General features: G+C 35.7%; 2 protein-coding genes across 15 annotated transcripts in view; both read right to left on the bottom strand.

Annotated features, from left to right (window-relative positions):
• Chi (LIM domain-binding protein 2 Chi) overlaps positions 1–921 on the bottom strand; it is a 79,538-nt gene extending 78,617 nt beyond the window's left edge. For 2 of the 4 annotated variants that reach the window (XM_022083498.2, XM_022083499.2), the window contains exon 1: positions 594–921. In XM_022083498.2, the coding sequence (XP_021939190.1) occupies positions 594–630 (37 nt within the window). In that variant the 5' untranslated portion in view covers positions 631–921. The remainder of the gene's footprint in view (positions 1–593) is intronic. The other 2 variants (XM_022083500.2, XM_087345040.1) reach the window with 1 other exon arrangement.
• A 5,853-nt stretch (positions 922–6,774) lies between these two features.
• On the bottom strand, positions 6,775–19,360 carry LOC110839374 (uncharacterized). 11 transcript variants are annotated; one of them, XM_022083531.2, is made up of 10 exons: positions 19,219–19,357; positions 18,396–18,471; positions 16,750–16,858; positions 15,764–15,837; positions 15,024–15,229; positions 12,211–14,068; positions 11,855–12,002; positions 11,533–11,736; positions 11,131–11,255; positions 6,775–10,064 (listed from the first exon to the last, which is right to left on the bottom strand). In XM_022083531.2, the coding sequence occupies exons 4-6, from the start codon at positions 15,812–15,814 to the stop codon at positions 12,940–12,942; spliced, it is 1,386 nt and encodes a 461-aa protein (XP_021939223.1). In that variant the 5' UTR covers positions 15,815–15,837; positions 16,750–16,858; positions 18,396–18,471; positions 19,219–19,357; the 3' UTR covers positions 6,775–10,064; positions 11,131–11,255; positions 11,533–11,736; positions 11,855–12,002; positions 12,211–12,939. The 11 variants fall into 11 exon arrangements, with proteins under 11 accessions (XP_021939223.1, XP_087201138.1, XP_021939221.1 ...); XM_087345012.1 differs by lacking the exon at positions 19,219–19,357 and having other exon boundaries at positions 12,211–12,462; positions 12,894–14,068; XM_022083529.2 differs by lacking the exon at positions 18,396–18,471 and having other exon boundaries at positions 19,219–19,360.
• Positions 19,361–19,564: the final 204 nt, after the last annotated feature.

The following is a 19,564-nucleotide window of genomic DNA, read 5'->3' as shown; positions in this document are numbered from 1 at the left end:
GGGTCAAAGTTCTAACCTTCAAACCCCATAGTATGTAGGTTTTCAAACAATGTCTTTCCATCATGTTTTAACATCTCACTTTTTAGTCTCAATTTATTGAACAAACTAGTGAACAAATCATCAATGTGATAGCAAATTCAAATTATAAAAACCTTTTTATTTTTACCATACTGGGAAAGATCACAACACCTTCATTAAAAAGTGTATCTTTCTAAAACTGCTATTTCCTAGCAGTTATTAACACAACAAAGCACAAAGGAATGTTGAACATAATATGGTCTCCCTAAATGATGAATTGTGTTAATTTGAAGTTCTAGTATTTCAAGAAAATAAATGTTATTATTGTATCAAGATTGTATAAAACGGACCATTTTAATTACATATACTATTTCCGATTCACAATTTGTAAAAGTTAGTCATGTTAAGCTACAAAAAAATAACTTTTACAAACAGTAATGATAGGTTATGTTAACCTATACAATTATATCTTTACAGTTGGCAATGCTATGTCTAGTACATCTTACACACAATAAGTGACTTAAATTAATGAACACGTTGGGCTACGGCCCTATAAATAATAAATATGAATTTACATTTCTTGTTTCGTTGACCGCCGCGTCCTTGTCTCATTCTGTCAGTGTCAGAATACGCGAAAATTGAATGTTTTTGTATTGTGCCTTACTAGACGCATAACTCGAAGTACACTCTAAGTTCTGGCCTATATCGACGCACAATTCAACACAATGTGACGTATAACTTAACACATATTGAAATAACTCATTCCATATAAACATTTCTGTCCTTTCACAGCATCTCTCCTTCATTCTGTAAAAATTCAGTCCTCCTGGTTAGATATTCCTCTTTTCTAAATAACTTCTCAAGAAACGCAGCAAGTAAACACCACCATGATCAAAGGAATACTATTCTTATATTCCCCAACACAAAAAACTCTATAAAGAAACTACTTATGTTGATATTATTAATTATTTTAAAATATTTCACAATATCTACACAGAAATAGAGAGTTTCTTTATATAAAAACATATTATTAATTGCTCTCTTGATTCAAGTCGCGTTTTTAAATCAACATAAAGTATGTATTAACACACCAAACAGAGTTCGTAAAACACCATATAAGCTTCATTATTCCCTCGAAAGAATCCGTTCTGTCCAGAAATGACCATAATCTCCATATGCATACACATAAATAGCAAAATTATAAGATTAATTATAAACGCGATAATTAAACGCCGCTAAAATGCATGGTAGTACTTCCGACATAATACACCATTTTTCTTTTCCGAACTCACATAAATAGATATTGAAATATTTAAATCATAAACCGAACGCCCACCTTTCTTGCCTCTTGCGAGGGCCGTTTGCGTGCGGGAGGTTCTGACAGACGTGTCAACTAATTTTCTTCTTAGGCCTTCTGCAAAAATTATCCTGCGAGAAGCCACGGAATGCTGCCATTTTTACAGCACGACGCGACCGGCTGAGGGAGGCAGCGGTGGGCATGTTGTCCTGCCACACATCCTTGGTGATAGGTAGCCACTCTGTAGATGACGACGACCACCGTCAACCTGTTTTAACTTATTTTTCCTACTTTTGAGTCGAAACTTTTCTTTTTTCTTGTTTTTTCGATACTTTCATACGCCGAATTTTTTCGTTCGCAAGTCTTCCATCGTGAACTCACAGTCAACGGCGGTTGACAGTGTCACCCTAAAAATCAATAAAGTTCTCCCCCCAAGCCCTTCCCGCCTCCCCCTATTCCGCAACACTACACGACTATCATTACTAGGCACAATGTAATTGAACAGCGACGCTTCCCTAAATCTGGGCGGTGGCCCCTAAGCGAGCACCGCCTCTTTTTTTCGGAGCACTTTCTGGAGTTGAAGAGACACACAATTGCCACGTTCTAATGTAGATCAGTCTACCCTGGCGTGACTTTGCTCACTTTTGGAACGCCTGCACAAAAAGAAAATGTTCAAACTAAGGAATGATGCGCTGCCAGCTGTCAATAGGAACAATGAGAGACGCCGATTAACGTAATAAATAAAAATATCAGCTATGAATTTTTGAGCGCAATGACGCAGAATTTGAATGAAGTCTGTCTGCCTGTATATAAAGTGATTAATTGCAATTATATAGGTATTATCATTGGGGTCATCAGATTGGGTCCTTCTTCGAAAGCGAGATGGTTATCACCTGGCGTCAGGCCTGAGAGAAAGGTCTTGTTCCAAGTTCCATCGAAAGTCGCTGTCCAGTTCAAGGGCACTACAAAGGGCCAGTCAGCTATTTTAATTATTTGACCTTGTCACTTGACTCGAAGCGATACCCAGACACTTGCAGTCCACCTCTGCTGTCATTGTACTTGTGTTGTTGAAGAGTACGGGATACTCATATTTGAGTGTAAATGAATTAATTTCACGAGTAATGGAGATTTCTGTTTCATGTATAGGAACAACGTATTTCCACCGAAGTATCACGAAACTCAATCTATTACTGTTTTCTTTCAATTCACATTATTTCTGTACTTGCATACTATAGTTTCGTGTGATTTAGCAACGTAGAAGGCATATAAGTTTTGAGAACTAAGTCTGCTATGCACCAAGACCGCTCACCCCATTTCCCTCAAAGCCCCCTTTTTGAGGTCCTACTACATATGCGTATGCATTATTTCAGGCATAAACTTTAGTTTCGCGTTCTTGTTACTGGTAAGTTACCGACACTTCAAACTGCAAGAAACTTCATTGAGAATATGTAGTGAAGTACGCGGCTTTTCTCCTTTCGTTTGGCATTGGAATCTTAATTTCCATGTTCCTGGAGGTGCAGTAGTCAGACAGTCTGGCCCGCGGGGGAGTTGTAAATACCGTAGTCTCTCCCAGGTTGTCACCTCACCGGTCGCGTGTGCAAGGTTGCCAAATATTCCAGGCAGCAGCCGGAGGTAGTGGCGTCGATGATCGTCACGGCTTGGCTTGATTCAACTCGGGACGGTTCGGTTGAAAGTACTTCATACGGAAAAAAAGGATTCGGCCCTGCAATGAGCACATGCTGCCTACACAGATTTTTTTTTCCCTTTTCATTTAAATGTTTTTCACATTGGCGCCAAATCCCCAGAAATCGATGTGAACATCTCGATGCCTGTGACAAAATAATGACAAAATCCCTTGCAAAAAAGAAATCACACTACCAGAGAAGCTTCACTATATCACATAACACGATAATTTACTTTGCGATCGAAATAAATATAGTTTCCACACATAAGCGACCTGTTACACGAACAAATATGAATTTCCTGCAAGATGTGACGTGTCTCTGAATATTTACACAAGATGGCATCATTGACAAGTTACCATTGACACTTCTGCTTAGTTCCCCATACCCGAATTCTGTTTTACGTGAGATAAGTTTAACTTGACCACTAAAAAATAGGCATAAGTTGTATTATAAATATGACAACCTTCAAGTAAACATAACACTCTACTCTCAGGTTGATGAAATACTTTGCAATTGCTGAAAAGTAGTGATAGTTTTATTTACACATTTTGAGTGCGTGACTACTGGAAATGCAATATAAAGAATGTCGTGTTTTTTTAAGATCACACATTTTCTATCGTCACTGCGGAATACTACAACAATTAAATTAGTGAAATTTCTGCAGCGAGAAAGGGAACTCCAAAGGGATTTATTTTGTGTCTTTGCACTTGCCTATGTTTTCGTTATGGGACGCAGCAGCCGCTGGAAGGAAAATGACATCTCCTCAATAACATACTGTACGCAGAGAAGCCCTTCATTAGCTTTCCACGAGTGTACGGAGGCGGAGCTCTGACCAGGCTTCACAATTTTTTGATGTACAGTAGCAAGCCGGAAGTGGTCGTAATTGTACGTCTGATGAGAACTCAAAGAAAATACGCCATGCATCCCGAAAAATCCTTAATCCACCCGTCGAAGACACATAGGGAGCAATAGATGCCACGTACTATATTGCACAGAGTTCTGCACAAACGGCAATTCTGTATCTGTTAAAAATGCATATTGTCCGTGAACTTTGGCCCAATGTTTACCTTCTGAAGCCGAAGCTAATCTAAATGATGTTTATTCATTTAGTCCGTACCTCAAAGAAAACACGTTGCGTCTCCATTAAAAAGATCGGTTGACTAATGTTGTTCAGAGAAATAATCACTATTTATTTTGAGAATCATACCAAATCATATCATATCCATATTGACTGGCCAAATACATAATTATTGATTGTTAAAACAGATGGTGCATGTAGTTTCCAGTGGGGTTTAACGGCTAAACCATACCGACTGATCTTCGCGACCAACACGATACGTCGCATCGACATGAATCTTGATTCACTTATCATTTTGTTTTCGGATAAGGCCACTTATCACCTGTCAGGGAAGGTCAATCAGTACAACATACGGATACGGGGCGCTGATAATTCTGGTAGCTACCGCAAAATGATCCGGGATAGCCCTAAAATGAACGTTCAGTACAGGCTAATGGAACCCCACACTAGTCCTTCAAGGACACTCTCCTAGATCGTTTGATTGGGCATTAGCTGGGCATCGTTCCTCTGAATTTCTTTTAATGGGAATACGTCAAGGACAGAACATTTGCCAATTGTACCCGCGACCTTCGGAACTTAAGAGGCGGCGATATTGCCACTATCATTTCACACGTTTAGAAGAGCATGGTAACTAATCGAGTACAGACCAATATTAGTCATGCCGCAAACGGGAGCATGGCGAAGCTTATTGCATTGTTGTAACCGTGTTTATTATTGTTAGTTGTAATCATTTCTTACTTTATTTTCTGAATGCCGCAAATTGCATTGTTTAAGTGCTGTAGTTTTCCTGCCATCGGAAATGTTAAAACGGGACATCCTGTGCTAAAAGAAGGCTGAATCTAACTGCTAGCAACCAGAAGTCACTTGACAGAGTTCAGCATACTTCGACCTTCACGCTATAACAAATGTCGTTATAAAGATGTTCTCACTCGAAGTTGTCCGATCTGTTCTGTAACTAATATTGCGCGCGCACTACTGACAAGCAGAATTTTCGGGTCTACGTTTCACTATGTCGCTATTTACATATTAAGTAAAAGACTTATGTTGCCATTAAAGAATGCAACCCGTTATTTTATAAAATATGTATTTAGATATTTCTTGTAGTCTGTTAACTGAACGTTGTAGTTTAAGTGTGTAATCAGACATGCTCATACCCTTGAACTACGTGATCTGTAGAATAATTAGTGGAGAGCAGCTAATATACAGAAGTTGAAGTTTCTACATTTTATCTGTGTGAAAGTACGTTGCGTAACCTAGTTTAGGCTAGGTTAGATTAGTAATATCTATTCAAAACCCCACTATTTAAACTAAACGTTACCCTAAGAGCGACCGATGTGTGAAACTGATTACTTTCGACGTTTACACTTTACGTCCGGAGCTTTACCTCCGCTTCTTTGTACATCTTCATGGTACGGTGCTTAAGCACGAGAACAGAACTTAACATCCCTTTCTCTATATTATATACTGGTATGCGTGTGCGTCAGTATAATAAGAATCAACGACGGCGAGACGAAAGTAGAACAAAACTCCTGATCGGTACTTCACATAGATATATTAAATACATCTGGAGATTAGAACATGAGAAGTTCTCAGTATAATATGGATGTAATGAATTGACCTATAAAAAAATTATTCAACAATTTGACAAAGACTTCCCGCCTTATTGGGAACAAGCGCAGCAAAGTCTGGCACCTCACGTAGTTGGTCTGACCTTCTACAGCCTTCCATAAACTAACGAACGGATCCTAAAATACATCGAATAGTTCCAAACTTGTGGCCTGGTATTTGAAACCCAAATGCACTGCTAGATCCTAAACCAAACAAATTTCGACAATTCGGAGTTGAATTCTTGGTAACCTGTTCCTGGCGGTGTCCAACCATCGTAGCGTACACGGCAGGTGTAAAATAGAACGGCCAGAATTCGATCCTCGCCAGCGTTGGGATGTTCTTTTAATAATCTGGAATGGCTCAAGGGTCCAATCAGCCTCCCAGTAGCTCTCCCCCTGGAAGTATAGACGGACAGAGTGTGAAGCTAAGCTTTCAGCTCCATCTTGTTTGGGGTTATGAACGTGAAGATTGAACTACGTAGCATTTTTGCTTTGTACTCGTGAGGTCTCCGATTCTAGAATAAGACGGCAAACCAATTGTTTAGCCTTAGGAATTTGCGTGGTCTTCCTCAGCCCTCCAAGTAAATGCACCCCTTCCAACTTGTCAATTTTAAATTTCTCATTCGACGCAATTCAGTAAAAAGTTTATATATAATACACCAGAAATGATATTTTAAATCTTTTAATCTTTAAATTTTATTGTGATTGACGGTTATTTTAAATATTTATATATTTTAATACTATTCACAATATGACGCATCTACAATACCTTAAAAACTTTGAAGTTGACAAAACGTAATCAAACAAGTATCAAGGAATTTTGCATATGTTTCCTATATGTCCTTACGGAATAGTGCTGAAAAATGGACAATTATCACTGAATTACGCAAGCTACTGAATATCTAACTATGTATCGTCACGGAAAATAGGCCTATCTGACTTATTCAGTACGGATTGTATGGGTATACTGCTGTGAAAATAAGTCAGAAACTTGCAACAGTTCGATGATCGGCTGAACAATAATGTACCAACTGCCGGGTTAGCAACGGATAATTGTGGAAGAGTGAGGGACTAAGTGCAAACACAATCTTTCTGCAAAGTCGATTTATTCAGTTTGATAATCTAAGTGGAAAACAACCCGCATACGCCATCTGTATGCAATTAAAGATAACTATCTGTGTTTCTTCAATATATATTGTACAGTTGTACATTTTATTTATTTAACAACGCTTTTTCAGAAACTCAGACTATATAACATCGAATGAGAGGTTGACAGTGAATAATGAATTTGAAAGGATGTGGATGGAAGCAATTGCGTCCTAATTTAGGGTACTATCTGGAATTTGGCTGAGGAAAACCATGAAAATCTCAGGATAGCCAGTCTCCGGGCAGAGATTTGAACCCGGGACCTCCCAAATACAAACGTGTGCTAACCACTCTTTGGTTGTATAGTAGCAGATGGTTTGTTAAACAAAAACTACATGAAATGTACTATCCCAGCATTTAATCCTAACACGACAGGCAGTAACCAAAAACGTAATGGTTCTCGTGGACACACTTGCTGGGAAGGAAATAATAAAAAATCACTGTCATATGATATAAACTTGCACACAAATTCAAGACATACAAAAATTTACAATAAATTAAAATATGAGGGAGACAAGAAACATTAACACATCCTTCATAATTTTTATCACACTATACCTTACTTGATGATACATAACCTTGATAATTGACTCAACATCATAAAATATGTGAATAACCAAACCAGAGAGCTACTTTCAGAAATGTACACACAGATTTATTACTTAACTTTATACTTGTTACAAAGGTTTAGGTATTGATGATGACAAAAATGGCTCCATTGCTTTCTTACTTCATGCCAGAAATCACTAGAAATGCTGCATGTTCCTGTCTAATTAAGAATTATGCAAAACCATTATTTTCAACTTTAAATGTAGTTCATAAAACATCTAAATATATGTACAATGCAATTTATGAAATCCATCAGTACCTTTCACCTTCATAGTTAACACAACGATGTGCTTTGGTAGCCGTCGGACGCCTGCTTGTCTGGGTGACATTTTTTTGAAGGTGTCATATGAAAGCTGAAATGGTTTACTTGTTAGACAACAGATGCAGGACACCCATACAGAAATACAAAAATCCAGAACCGCAAAACAAATTTTATGCCAGAAGATTTAAAACTGACACTTTTCAACAGTTAAATTGTAAGCAGCTGACAAACTTTCTTACATCAAATTAATTACAATGTGTAAGCATGAGATTAAAAAATTAAATCTGTGGCGTAACAGCTCCAGAGAGCCAAAGTCGACTAGCTGGCTGCTGGCCTCACGTTCACATGCCTAAGTAGAGGTGAACGATCATCCAACCAGATATAGGGTGATGGGTGGTCAGCACGACGAACCCCCAGCCATTGCTAGCTTTCCTGACTGGATTACGCTACTCATTGTAGCACCCCAATTTCCTCACGATGCTGGGTTGGCACCGGTCCCATACACTGGTCTAAAGCTCATGGGAAAATTTCTTCTCCCCCGAGACTCGAACCAGCGCGCATTCCGTATCGCCGGTCCGAAGCATGACGCCTCAGACCGCGCGGCTACGGTGTGGGATGTAAGCACGAGATGTTTAAGCAAATTTGTCAACTACTATTTCAATCCACTTGCACTCTTTTGCACCACACTAAAAAATTGTAATGCCATATCCACATTAGTTTTAAATGTTGATCTGGAACATTAAATCAAGAAAATATAAAAGATTCAAGATTCATGGCTGAAGTCAGGTACTTATACACACACTTATGGCATTAGTTCATGTGAAGGATGCAAATCACAAGAATAAATAATTGAAAAATGTTTCAAATTGAAATACCTGAGAACAAAGTGACAAATATACATGTAATTCATGATAATTAACTAACTCCATGGATCAGAGTCCTTACTAAGAAGCTGGATGTGAACTGACATCTCTTATGTGAGGAATAAACATAAATTACAAGTATGTCACATAAAACAATTGGACCAACAGGAGATGAGTCATATGAGGAATGGAGGAAATTACATACGTAGAATTTTAATTTGTACAGTTCATACAGAATTCAGTTACACCTCTTGGGAGAATGAAATGGGAAGTTATTAAAATGGCTTCTAAAAAATAAATAGTTAATTGCAAACTGAATTAATTGATTCATGATCAGCCCAGTGTTATCAGTGTTGAAAATCTCAGGATATTACCAGAGAGGCTATAGTTCAATATGTAAACATTTTTTAAGCAAAACAATTGGTCTAGGCTGACTCTAGATTTTGTGTGCATGAATGTATATCCACATGCCTCTCAATAAATGTAGATAACTGACAACTCTACAAAGTTATGAATACTTTTGGATATCACTTTAGATATCTGGCTTACATAACATGTCACATGAAGAATGTGATTTAGTATTTACATGCAAAGCCTATTATAGGAACATTATGTTGGACATGGTCTATTCATTGTCGGAGGTATATATGATACAAATATTTTTGGATTTGACTCGTCTTCAGCTGATTGCTTGTGAGGATACTAACACTTTTTATATTATCATCATATTATTATTATGAATTGAATTATTATTGTTTTTTATTGTTTAATGTTTTTATTTAGAATTATTGAATTGAATTATATTACTTAGGTATTGTATTTAGCCCATTTACTTGTGAAATATTATTCAATATGGTACATTTATATATTTAGTTTCATTTGTTTGTTTGTTTTTGTATTTGTAATGAATTTAATTATTTATTATATTTTATCCTGTACTCTGGTTTAGTGCTTGGCTCTTATTGGCCTTATTTGGCTGTTGTCAAGCACTTAAATAAATGAATTGAATTGAATTCTGTGACAGGGTCAGGATAGAATGTGGGACCCTTTAAATGCTAGACTTGTATGCTAACCACTAGATCTAGCATTTAAAAGTTCTTTGGTTTGACATCAACCACCATTGCTGCTGAAAACAACAATAATACAAACTGTATGACAACCAACCACCTAGAGATGGGAGTAGAGTCAACACCCAAAATGCCAAACAATATCCAACTTTGTTCCTATAATGAATCAACCATTGTCACATATCATGCTAGGCCTAATTTGCACTTAAGTTAATGATGATGATGATGATGATGATAATACATGATCAATTGATAATAAATTTGTTGCCATGATATATTCTATGCTGCTATCCCAATATACAAATGGATAAGATCACTACGATAACTATATTTAAGTGAAGGCATTATAGGCAAGAGTTCTTGTGTTGCTATTTGAAGCTACTGCATATACCATCTAAATTCCTCTTCCTTCTCACTTCATTCAAACATCATCTGTAAAATAATAAACATTTTTTACAAACAATAACATAATGAAAATTTGATTGCGCTGTAAACAAACTGAACTGAAATAATAAAATTACTTACATCACACATATTTCATAAAATCTTCTATAATGTTTCTATATGCATCTTCAGAAATAATTTTACAAAAAGTCTAAATAATAACAAGACACTTGGCCTCTTAAGTGACACACAACAGTTTCTGTACTTATAACGTGTTGACCCACGTATGATAGCACGGCATTGAAAGTGTACGACAGAACCGCTTCATGCATTATACCTTATGACAACATGGAAAAAAACTGGACAGAAACATTTTGTACTAAAGTAAGTTTTAATTATGACAGATTACAATGTTCTTATAGTTATCCCTGAGCATAACTACATACACTATACAGTAAGTTCACTGATAAAGTTGAACACAATTGTTACTTCCTGGCTCCTGGATGGAACTGCATGACTCATTGCCAGGTTACACAGTTTTTCTGATACAAATGAATATCACTCCATAAAGACAAAATCAGCTTACCGAAATAACATCAGTTCCTGCTGTGAGTCGAAAAGTAACACTTGCATTAAAATTTATCAGTGAATGCACTGCATAAGCAGTAATACATAAAGCTCCAAACTTCTTAACTTTGTAGGTAAATGGTCTGCTTCATTCTCTGACAACTTTACCCCAGTGTCCATAGCATGCATAGAGTCATTCTGGGTGTGACTACAAGAAAATTCCAAATAACATTATTAAAGTGTGAACCAAAAATGTTCAGTCAGAAGCCCAACACTACTCATTTAGTTACCTTGGCTCTTGATAGAGATATACACATGCACAAGTGTCCCAAAAAGGTGTATACACACATTCAATAAATGAAAAAGAAATTTTAATAAACTAAGCTGTTACATAAATCAGCACTGGTACTTAGTGAGTTGGCAACTCTAGTGCAGGAGTTCATTAGCTTTGTGGCACAGCTAACAGAAGTGACTGAAAAGCAGCCACCAAAGTTTCTGCTGTTTACACATTTTTGGGAGAACCTCTATGTATACATATTAACCTTACTGTGTGTCACAGCTTACGTGTGGTCCAGCTGACTGTGTATTGCAGTAGCATACCACCAAGTCATTAACCTTGGAGTTATGGTCCAGCTGGAAGCCCAGTAATGATGGGGTTTAAATTGTCTATTCCTGTATGATATAAGTTAAATTTCCTTAGGATAGTGAGCAAAGCAGATTCGTACAAAAGTGATAATAACTTTAAAAGGAAGAAATTTTATGAAATAATTTGCTTAAAACTGCAGAAATTGAAAACTGAGGGAATATTTTAAATAAAAAAAAAATTAAATGGGGATTCCGCTCTAGCATTTTACAAATATATTTGAATGAAGTATGTTTCTAAGATGTGGCTTGGGTTTCCAAAAGGTATGAACAAAATAAAATTTGATTTATCTTCTATATTACTCACTTTGAATGTATTTCTTCCCTATGTACTACATTGATTTGACGATCCTGATAATGTGCTGAAGAGTACAAATTATGAAGCTCCTCATTATGCAATTCTCTCCAGCCTCCTGTCACGTCATTAAATGTAGGTCTAAATATTCTCTTCAGCACTGCTCAAACATCCCAATCTGTGGACTTCCCTTAACAAAGGGACCAAATTTCACACCTTTATAAAATAAAAAAATAGTTTTTAAAAATTTAATATACACATTTTATAGGAGATACAAACATACGGGATTTTAAAATTCATGGTAACGCAATCTACAAATTTCATCTTCTCTTACTTTTTTCACAAATGAAATTTTGATCTGCTGTTCCTTCCCAAATACATGAACTATGACACGGTTCTTAAGAATGTATTAGCTACATTCATAAGATGTTTTGTCCTGTAGTCTGGTGATGAGACATGTATATATACGTTGTTCTATGAATCTGTGGACAAAGAATATCCCTTCAAGTTTTAAATTTTGTTTCATGAATGGTAACAGATTATAGCAATAAAAGGAAAATAATGAAGGCTGTTGAAGTAGTACAGAGTTCAACATATTTTAAGTCAGTGAAATTTCAAAACCTGGAGCAACATGAAAAGATAATGTAAAAGCATATGAGCAACCTTCATGCTATGAGAAATGTCACTTACTTGTTTTTACTTCAAAAGTATTCCAAGCATATCTTCTAATATTCAGATTTGTCAAGTTCCTAAACATTCCCATGACAGCATTTCTTAGATTGCTTTTTGTGCCAACTATTCATTTATTAATTCATTCTCTTCAGCCCTGAGGATGGAGGCATTATGTTCATCCAAGATGCTACACAGTGCAATAACCCAGAAGACCAGCAACTATATTTTTTGTGTCAATTCTATTAAGGGCACATTCTTGTGTTCCTGTCGCTGATACCAGTTAAGTGTTTAAATAAATAGAAGAGGTTCTGCACTAGCATTATACATGGTGAAGCATCAGTTCTTTGTACAAACTGTGAGTAACATATTCTGTACAAATGATCATACTTGATTATCATACATTCTATACAACGTATCATATGTTATTATCAAACATTTCCTTGAAGCATTCATATACTCCTCCTGACATTTTAACATTCAGAACTTGTCACCCTACTTTATTGCTAATAAAAGCATTTTCCTGGTGATAAGAGCCACAGTGTTTTGTGTTTTAATAATAATACTAATTTATAAAAGCAATTCTTAACATCATAAAAAAGGTTCAGTAAAATCTCAGTCTTAATATTTCTTCTTGGTTCAAATGACTTTATATGTAAAGTCTTGTAATTTTACTTAAGCAAGATGGATTACTGGAAGGATACTTAAGTCCTGTTTTCCTTCCAGCAAGCTTCCATCTTGGGCGTTATGTCAGTCTCCAAGTAAGTGCTCAACAGCTGAAACATATTCTGTGCTAGGAAGCTTGGCTACTTTATCACCCAGCATTTTCTGATATCGTTCTTGTGATTTCTTGTATTCTGTATGAGCGGTCTTCTCTACTTTTTCATCAAGCATCTTCTGGTACCTCTCGTGTGTTTTTCGATGTGTATTCAGGTTACTTGCCTGTGAGAAAGCTGACCCACAAAGATCACAGGTGTACGGACGTTCACCTGTATGTATACGTCGATGATTCACCAACTGTGAACTGCATCGAAATGTTGCACTGCACACATCACATTGATAAGGTTTGTTTCCAGTATGCAGCAACTTATGAATTGCAAGTGAATTTGGAGCACTGTATTTCTTGTGGCAATCTGAACATTCATAACGTTTCTCACCTGTGTGTGTACGAGCATGTTTACGACGATTAGCATTGGTCACAAAGCTCCTGTCACAATATTCACATTTAAATGGTTTTCGTCCCGTGTGTAACTTACAGTGATTGCTCCAACCTGATTGTGCAGCAAACGTTTTTCCACAGATCTCACATTTATATGGCCGAGATCCTGTGTGACTGTTTATATGATCAAGCAAACGTGCTTTTACAGCAAATCCCTGACCACACTCAGTGCAAGAGAACCTTCGACTATCTGAGTGTGTCACAGAATGCGATCGTAATTCCCAAGTGGTTCGAAACAGCATACCACATGTTAGACATGGAATATTCTTCTCTGTGGTGTGTATCTTCCGATGCCGCAAAAAGGCATCAATACCCGGAATGACTTTGGGACATGACTCACATTCAAATCCATCTGGCCCAGAATGACTCTGCAAGTGCCGAAGTTGATCTTGCTTCTTAGGGAATGTTTGTGAACATAAGACACATGTATAAGGATGGATACCATGCTTCTTTCGTTTATGCTGAGTTATGCTGTGTTTAATTACAAAACCTTGACCACAAATATCGCAGAAGTAACGAGTTGAAGGTTCCTTAATCCAGACTGCATTTGTTGGAAGAATTTCACCATCTTTTAGATCTTTTTCTGTGTACGTATCATCGGTAATAAAATCTGAATCATCACTCTCACTGTCATGCAGTGGTGACTTACTGCCCAGATACCTGAAATTATTTAAAAATCCCACCTATGAGTAACACATCCAACAGAATGTGGAAATGGCTTGTGACCTGGAAATATAAATATGTAGCCTGCCATAGTAATCACTAACCCCACAAGGAGGAGTCAGAAAACCAATCCTACCACAACACACCTAACAACCCAAGAATGGAAAACAAAAGGTCATGCATGACCAGTTTTGAAATTATTTTCTTTCACTTTTGTGCATTTCTTTTCTCAGTTCAAACCGGAAAATCGTTTTAAAATTATTCTTACCATTCAATGTTTGTAAATGCAGGCTATGGCCATTTTAGTATTTACCAGCCCTATTATCTTTCATCACTATACCTTGGAGAGTCAAATCTCTCAATAAGCATATTTTCACAGAAAGGACATTGTTTACTTTACTTCAAGATTAATATTAATATTCTATTTAAACAGTAACACAGATTATAACTTCAATTATTAATATCTTACATTAAAATTTAACAAGTTAAATACAATTTTACAGAAATAATGAACCTTTAGTATACATGGATAAATCAGTGTTATCTTTTAGATGTAACAACTTTAAAACATTACAACAGAGGAGCATTTCCTGGATACTGACTACTTGATCAATAGTGAGATACATGAACAAATTCCAAATAGCTAATATTAACACCAGAATAGGAGATTATAAAATAAGAAAGATGAAGTACTTACAAATTTTCATATCTCAAAAATACTTTATTCATATTAACCCAAAGGAAGGATATGCCAAAGGCACACAGGATATGAAGAGGCCAGTCTTAATACTTTTGTCATAGTTAAATTTACAATAAAATTTTATGATTTAAGCATTAAGAAAACAAGTAAAACACACCTACTCTATGATGATGATGATGATACTTCTTCCCCAACACGAGCAACACTCACCCTATTACACATACATTTCACAACATACTGCTACATACTTACGTAGTCGTATCAATTAAATCCTCAAAATGAATGCTTTGTGAATCATTCTTCAATGCTTCAGTACTCTCTACATCATCATTCTCTGTAACATCAGTAACTGTTTCTACTTCACCATCATTTATAACTTCTGTCTTTACAAGCTGGAAGTCAGGTCGTGGTCCATCACAGCCATTATCACACTCATCAGGGTCATCTCTTGCTTGATCCTGACAATAAATAAACAGAAACATATTGTGATAAGTCCAAAGTGTCAAGTATTTCAAATGCATTAGTTACACAATACATGAGTAAGTCTGAAAGTACTAAGGAAGTAAGTCTAAGTCAGAATAGACATTGGATATATTTAATGCATCTATCCAAACTGTTGGATTGACCAAGGAGGACCAAATGCCTGACCAGCCTGATTTAAATCTCCAGGATGATTATTTTTGCAAGCACATGAAGGAACTAGTCTACACACAAAGAACAAATGACATGCACTCCACAGAATGCCAGATGCTAAAGATGACATCTGAAACTACTCTCACATTGAGATTATTGCAAAAAATGTCATTAAAATACCTTGTTTCTCTGTCTTACTTTCAAACTATAATGACTTCAAATTTTTCTAAGTTTAACCAATGTCACAGGACTCATTTTACTTAATGTACCCATGAAGTTAAGCAGACCCCTCCTCAATAACTTCAAATATAAAGCAAAGTCATGCAACTATAAAGTAACTGACTGAGTCTTCAGCTTACCTGTGATTCCTCCTCGTCTGATACTACAGATTCTTCATGTACTTCACTCATGTTATCAATGCAAACTGATGGTGCTACAGAAAATAGAAACTCAGTTACTGAGCAAGTTAATTCACATAGAACTGACTAGTACACATTGATGAAATTACAAAGTAAACTATCCAAAGTGAAAACTGATCTGCATTTACTATGTACAGTTACCATGTCTAAAAGCATACAACCTTCCCCAGAAGTCTTTGCAGTGATTACAATTATATACTATATTCTCAAGGTCACAGGTTTTATACCATTTAATAAATAATCTGAAGCTGGAGTTGATATTTATTGTATCATAAAGATGATATCACCATATTTCTGTGAGCATACTTAATGGTGAACTAATATTTTAACTGCTATGGACAAGAAATTATACTGAAAAAATATATGGAAGAAATTAATGTCCTAGATACAAATATAGTTCTACTAACAGCAGAAGAATATAAATCATGAAACCCTTCCTTATGTAAAATTTCCTCCATCTGCATATCAGTTTTTTTCTCTTAGGTCCAAATATTCTCCTCAGTACTTTCTTTTCTCAAACACACTTCATTCATGTTCTTCCCTCACGGCAAAAGACAAAGTTTCATACCCATCAGGAACAAACAATAGGTACAATTACAGTTCTGTACATTAAAATTCTTTGTGTATTAGATACAACAAAGGATGATATAAGTTTGAACTGAACTGTAACAAGCATTACTCAAATTTAACCTGTTCTTATGCACACTACACGTCTTGATCATCTATGCTGTGCCCCATAGACTCAGTTTTCATTCTTATGGTAATGTTACAAACTTTTACATTTGACATAGATGACTCATGTACATTACAGACCATACATTAACAATACAACCAATTCAGAAACATTCTGAAACAGCCTCTCTACTGTAATCAACTTGTGATAGAAGATTTGCACTTATATTAAGGAATGGGAAAATGTAACTTACCTGTATAAGTTACTGCTCAGATATCATCATTCAGACAGAAGCTAATAAAATATGTGTAGCTTCATAAGTTTCTCTCACGATCCAATTTATATTTCTCTCAGGACTTTCACTGTTAATATAGTTAAAACACATTAAGAATAACTTGTAATATTGCTTCTAAACACTTATCCACATTATAAACTAATAATTAGCCACTCTCTACCAACACAACCTTCATTATCACCATGAGAACAAAAATAAAAGCTTTGCAACAAATGGAAACTGTTACATTAGCAAGAAGGGCAGTGATAACCTAAAAGAAAGGAACACACAAATACACAAGTTTTTTTCCAAATGAGTAAACCATGGATTGCTTTCACTACCATCTTCAGAAACAGAAACAGAATAATGGGGGGAAAAGAAAATGCAAAATCTGACTCATAGGTCACACAACTGTTATTAAAAGCTCATTGGTTTGGTAAGTCCTAAACAATGTCAAACATGCTGAATGATTACTGGCAAAAATCCATGCAACAGTCTTATAAGACTGGGGAGAAGAGGGTTTTCTTCTGACAACATATTTCCTAGTGGACAACATGTTTGGTATGTAGTTAGAAGATCCTGTTCTAAACTTGACCATGGACCAGTTCTCATAACACATTTCTGTCAATATGAATTTCAAATTTTTGGACTTCTTCAATCGCCATTGTGCTTCATTTGTTATATTCCTCTGTCTGTGCTGACAATTCCTAGAAGACTGGGATAGTCCCTTAAAAAGCTACAACTGCTGTGTACAGACCAGCTATAATAAACCTAATTCTTATTACCTTTCAATTAATGCTATATATCAATCTCTTAGCTTTATCTGATGGGTTCAACAGATGTAATCTTAAAACAAACATATTCTATTAACTACAAATGATCAAAGACCATTTTATGACAGCAGATATAAATGAGCATTTAGCTTCAGTTCTGATGACACATACTTCCTTGTAGGACTTATCACTAGCAAAATACCCATTTCCAGAGTAGTATTCAGTAATGCCTACATTGCATAATGTTACTAGTTACCAAGACGCACTTTCAAGAATATTACACTGGGCATCATCCATTGTCTGAGTAATATTTGATATTCACAATTTGATGGATGTCGGCTCTACTCCCATCTTTGGGAGACTAGTTGTTATTATGCATAAAGATTTTTAACACTTTTTTATGTTAGCAGCAATAGTTGGAATCAAACCTGGAACCTTTTAAATACTGGCTTAGTATGAAACCAAAATAGTATTATTTTTATATTGAACCAATTACTGTCACTAACCTGAGAATGAAGGCACTGTTTTGTGACATATCATGACAGTGGTAACAGTAAGTTACTTCACATCAGCTAATGATGCATATGTACACATGGTGTAATATCTTAAGTAAACATGATAACTTTCAACCAGATTTATTAAATATTTAATTTACTGACATTTAAAATGAGCTGTGAGAACTCTTGTTCCCACATTTTTAGTTGTAATAAAAAGCCAGTAAAGTTTTCCAGTTGCTAGTTTCTATTGAAAATTGGGAAAAGTTTCATGTTCAATGATATAGTTTTAATATGCGCAATTTAATATAGTGGCAATAACCTACTTTGTAATTTTACTCAAATAAGAATAACTTACATCCTGAAAGCAATTCCAGTTTTATGTGCATGCTGGACAAAAGTTCTATGTTTCACTGCACATTTCATATATATCACTGAAGGGGTAACATGCATATTAGTAACGTCACCTAACATGAACCCCTTATTACATTCATTGCCAAAACATTTTAATGGAAACATAACACACTCTTGGCTCATATTGGAAAACTGTACTACTATAAGTGAAACTGCATATGAGACTTGATCATCAACAATGCACATCCTATTATAAGAACATGAGACCTTTGGGGAATGTAGGGGCATGATATGAATATTCATGTTTTACACACATTTCTACAACTTATATCCCACACAGAACGAATTTCGACCTTAATTCATATAATGTAATGAATATAATAGATTTATAAACTTTTAATGGGGATTATAATTTCCAAACAGTAGACAAAACTGCTACTACAATTATTGATTAGTAAAATATTCTGTAATGATATGATTGGAACTAATTATACAAACACTATTAGTGACTGCTTGACAAATTGTCGAACTAGATGGGGGGCGTTACCAATACGAAAATTAACTGTAAGTCTGTGACGAAATGGAGTATAACTTTTCAAAATTATTTCAGAGCTATAACTACACAGTTCCGACATAGGTGAATACATGAACGATAATAAAAGGTATACATTAAATGTAATGAGAAGTAAATTCGTCAATAACATGAACATTCAGGAAGGAAAAATATGTGCTATATTCTATACTATTTAGTAATTTTCACAATATGGTCTAAACTACTGCAAGAATTTCAGGCTTCTTTGGTTATAAAACTGGGTCACAACACTAACTTTGAAAACTGAAGTGTAGTAGTACTTCTACTTTCAGTGCATTGGCAGTAACAATTCTCTTGCGAAATAAATTAAAACTAAACTCAAATTTCTCTAATTTAGGACAAATCTGTGTTTCGGTAGGCCTTTAGCGTACCAGTATGACCAACCACGCTCTGTTACCAACCACGGATTATCTGCGCCACTGTTATTACTTAGTCACTAACATAATGTTAAGAAATTGAAATGAGCACTATCTGAATAATAAATTTCCCTTATGTAGTCATGCAATAACCACGTCATTTTCCGCTAATTTACATCAAGGTATTGTTCACACCATTCTCGCATAATTCTCAAACAAAGTTTT

This window comes from Zootermopsis nevadensis, unplaced genomic scaffold (genome assembly GCF_977971745.1).
Source record: "Zootermopsis nevadensis isolate Lab colony 2312 unplaced genomic scaffold, Znev_1.0 Znev_ptg000008l, whole genome shotgun sequence".
In the NCBI taxonomy this organism is placed as follows: Eukaryota; Metazoa; Arthropoda; class Insecta; order Blattodea; family Termopsidae; genus Zootermopsis; species Zootermopsis nevadensis.
The sequence above is the reverse complement of the archived record's forward strand: the minus strand, read 5'-3'. Positions and strand labels throughout refer to the sequence as shown.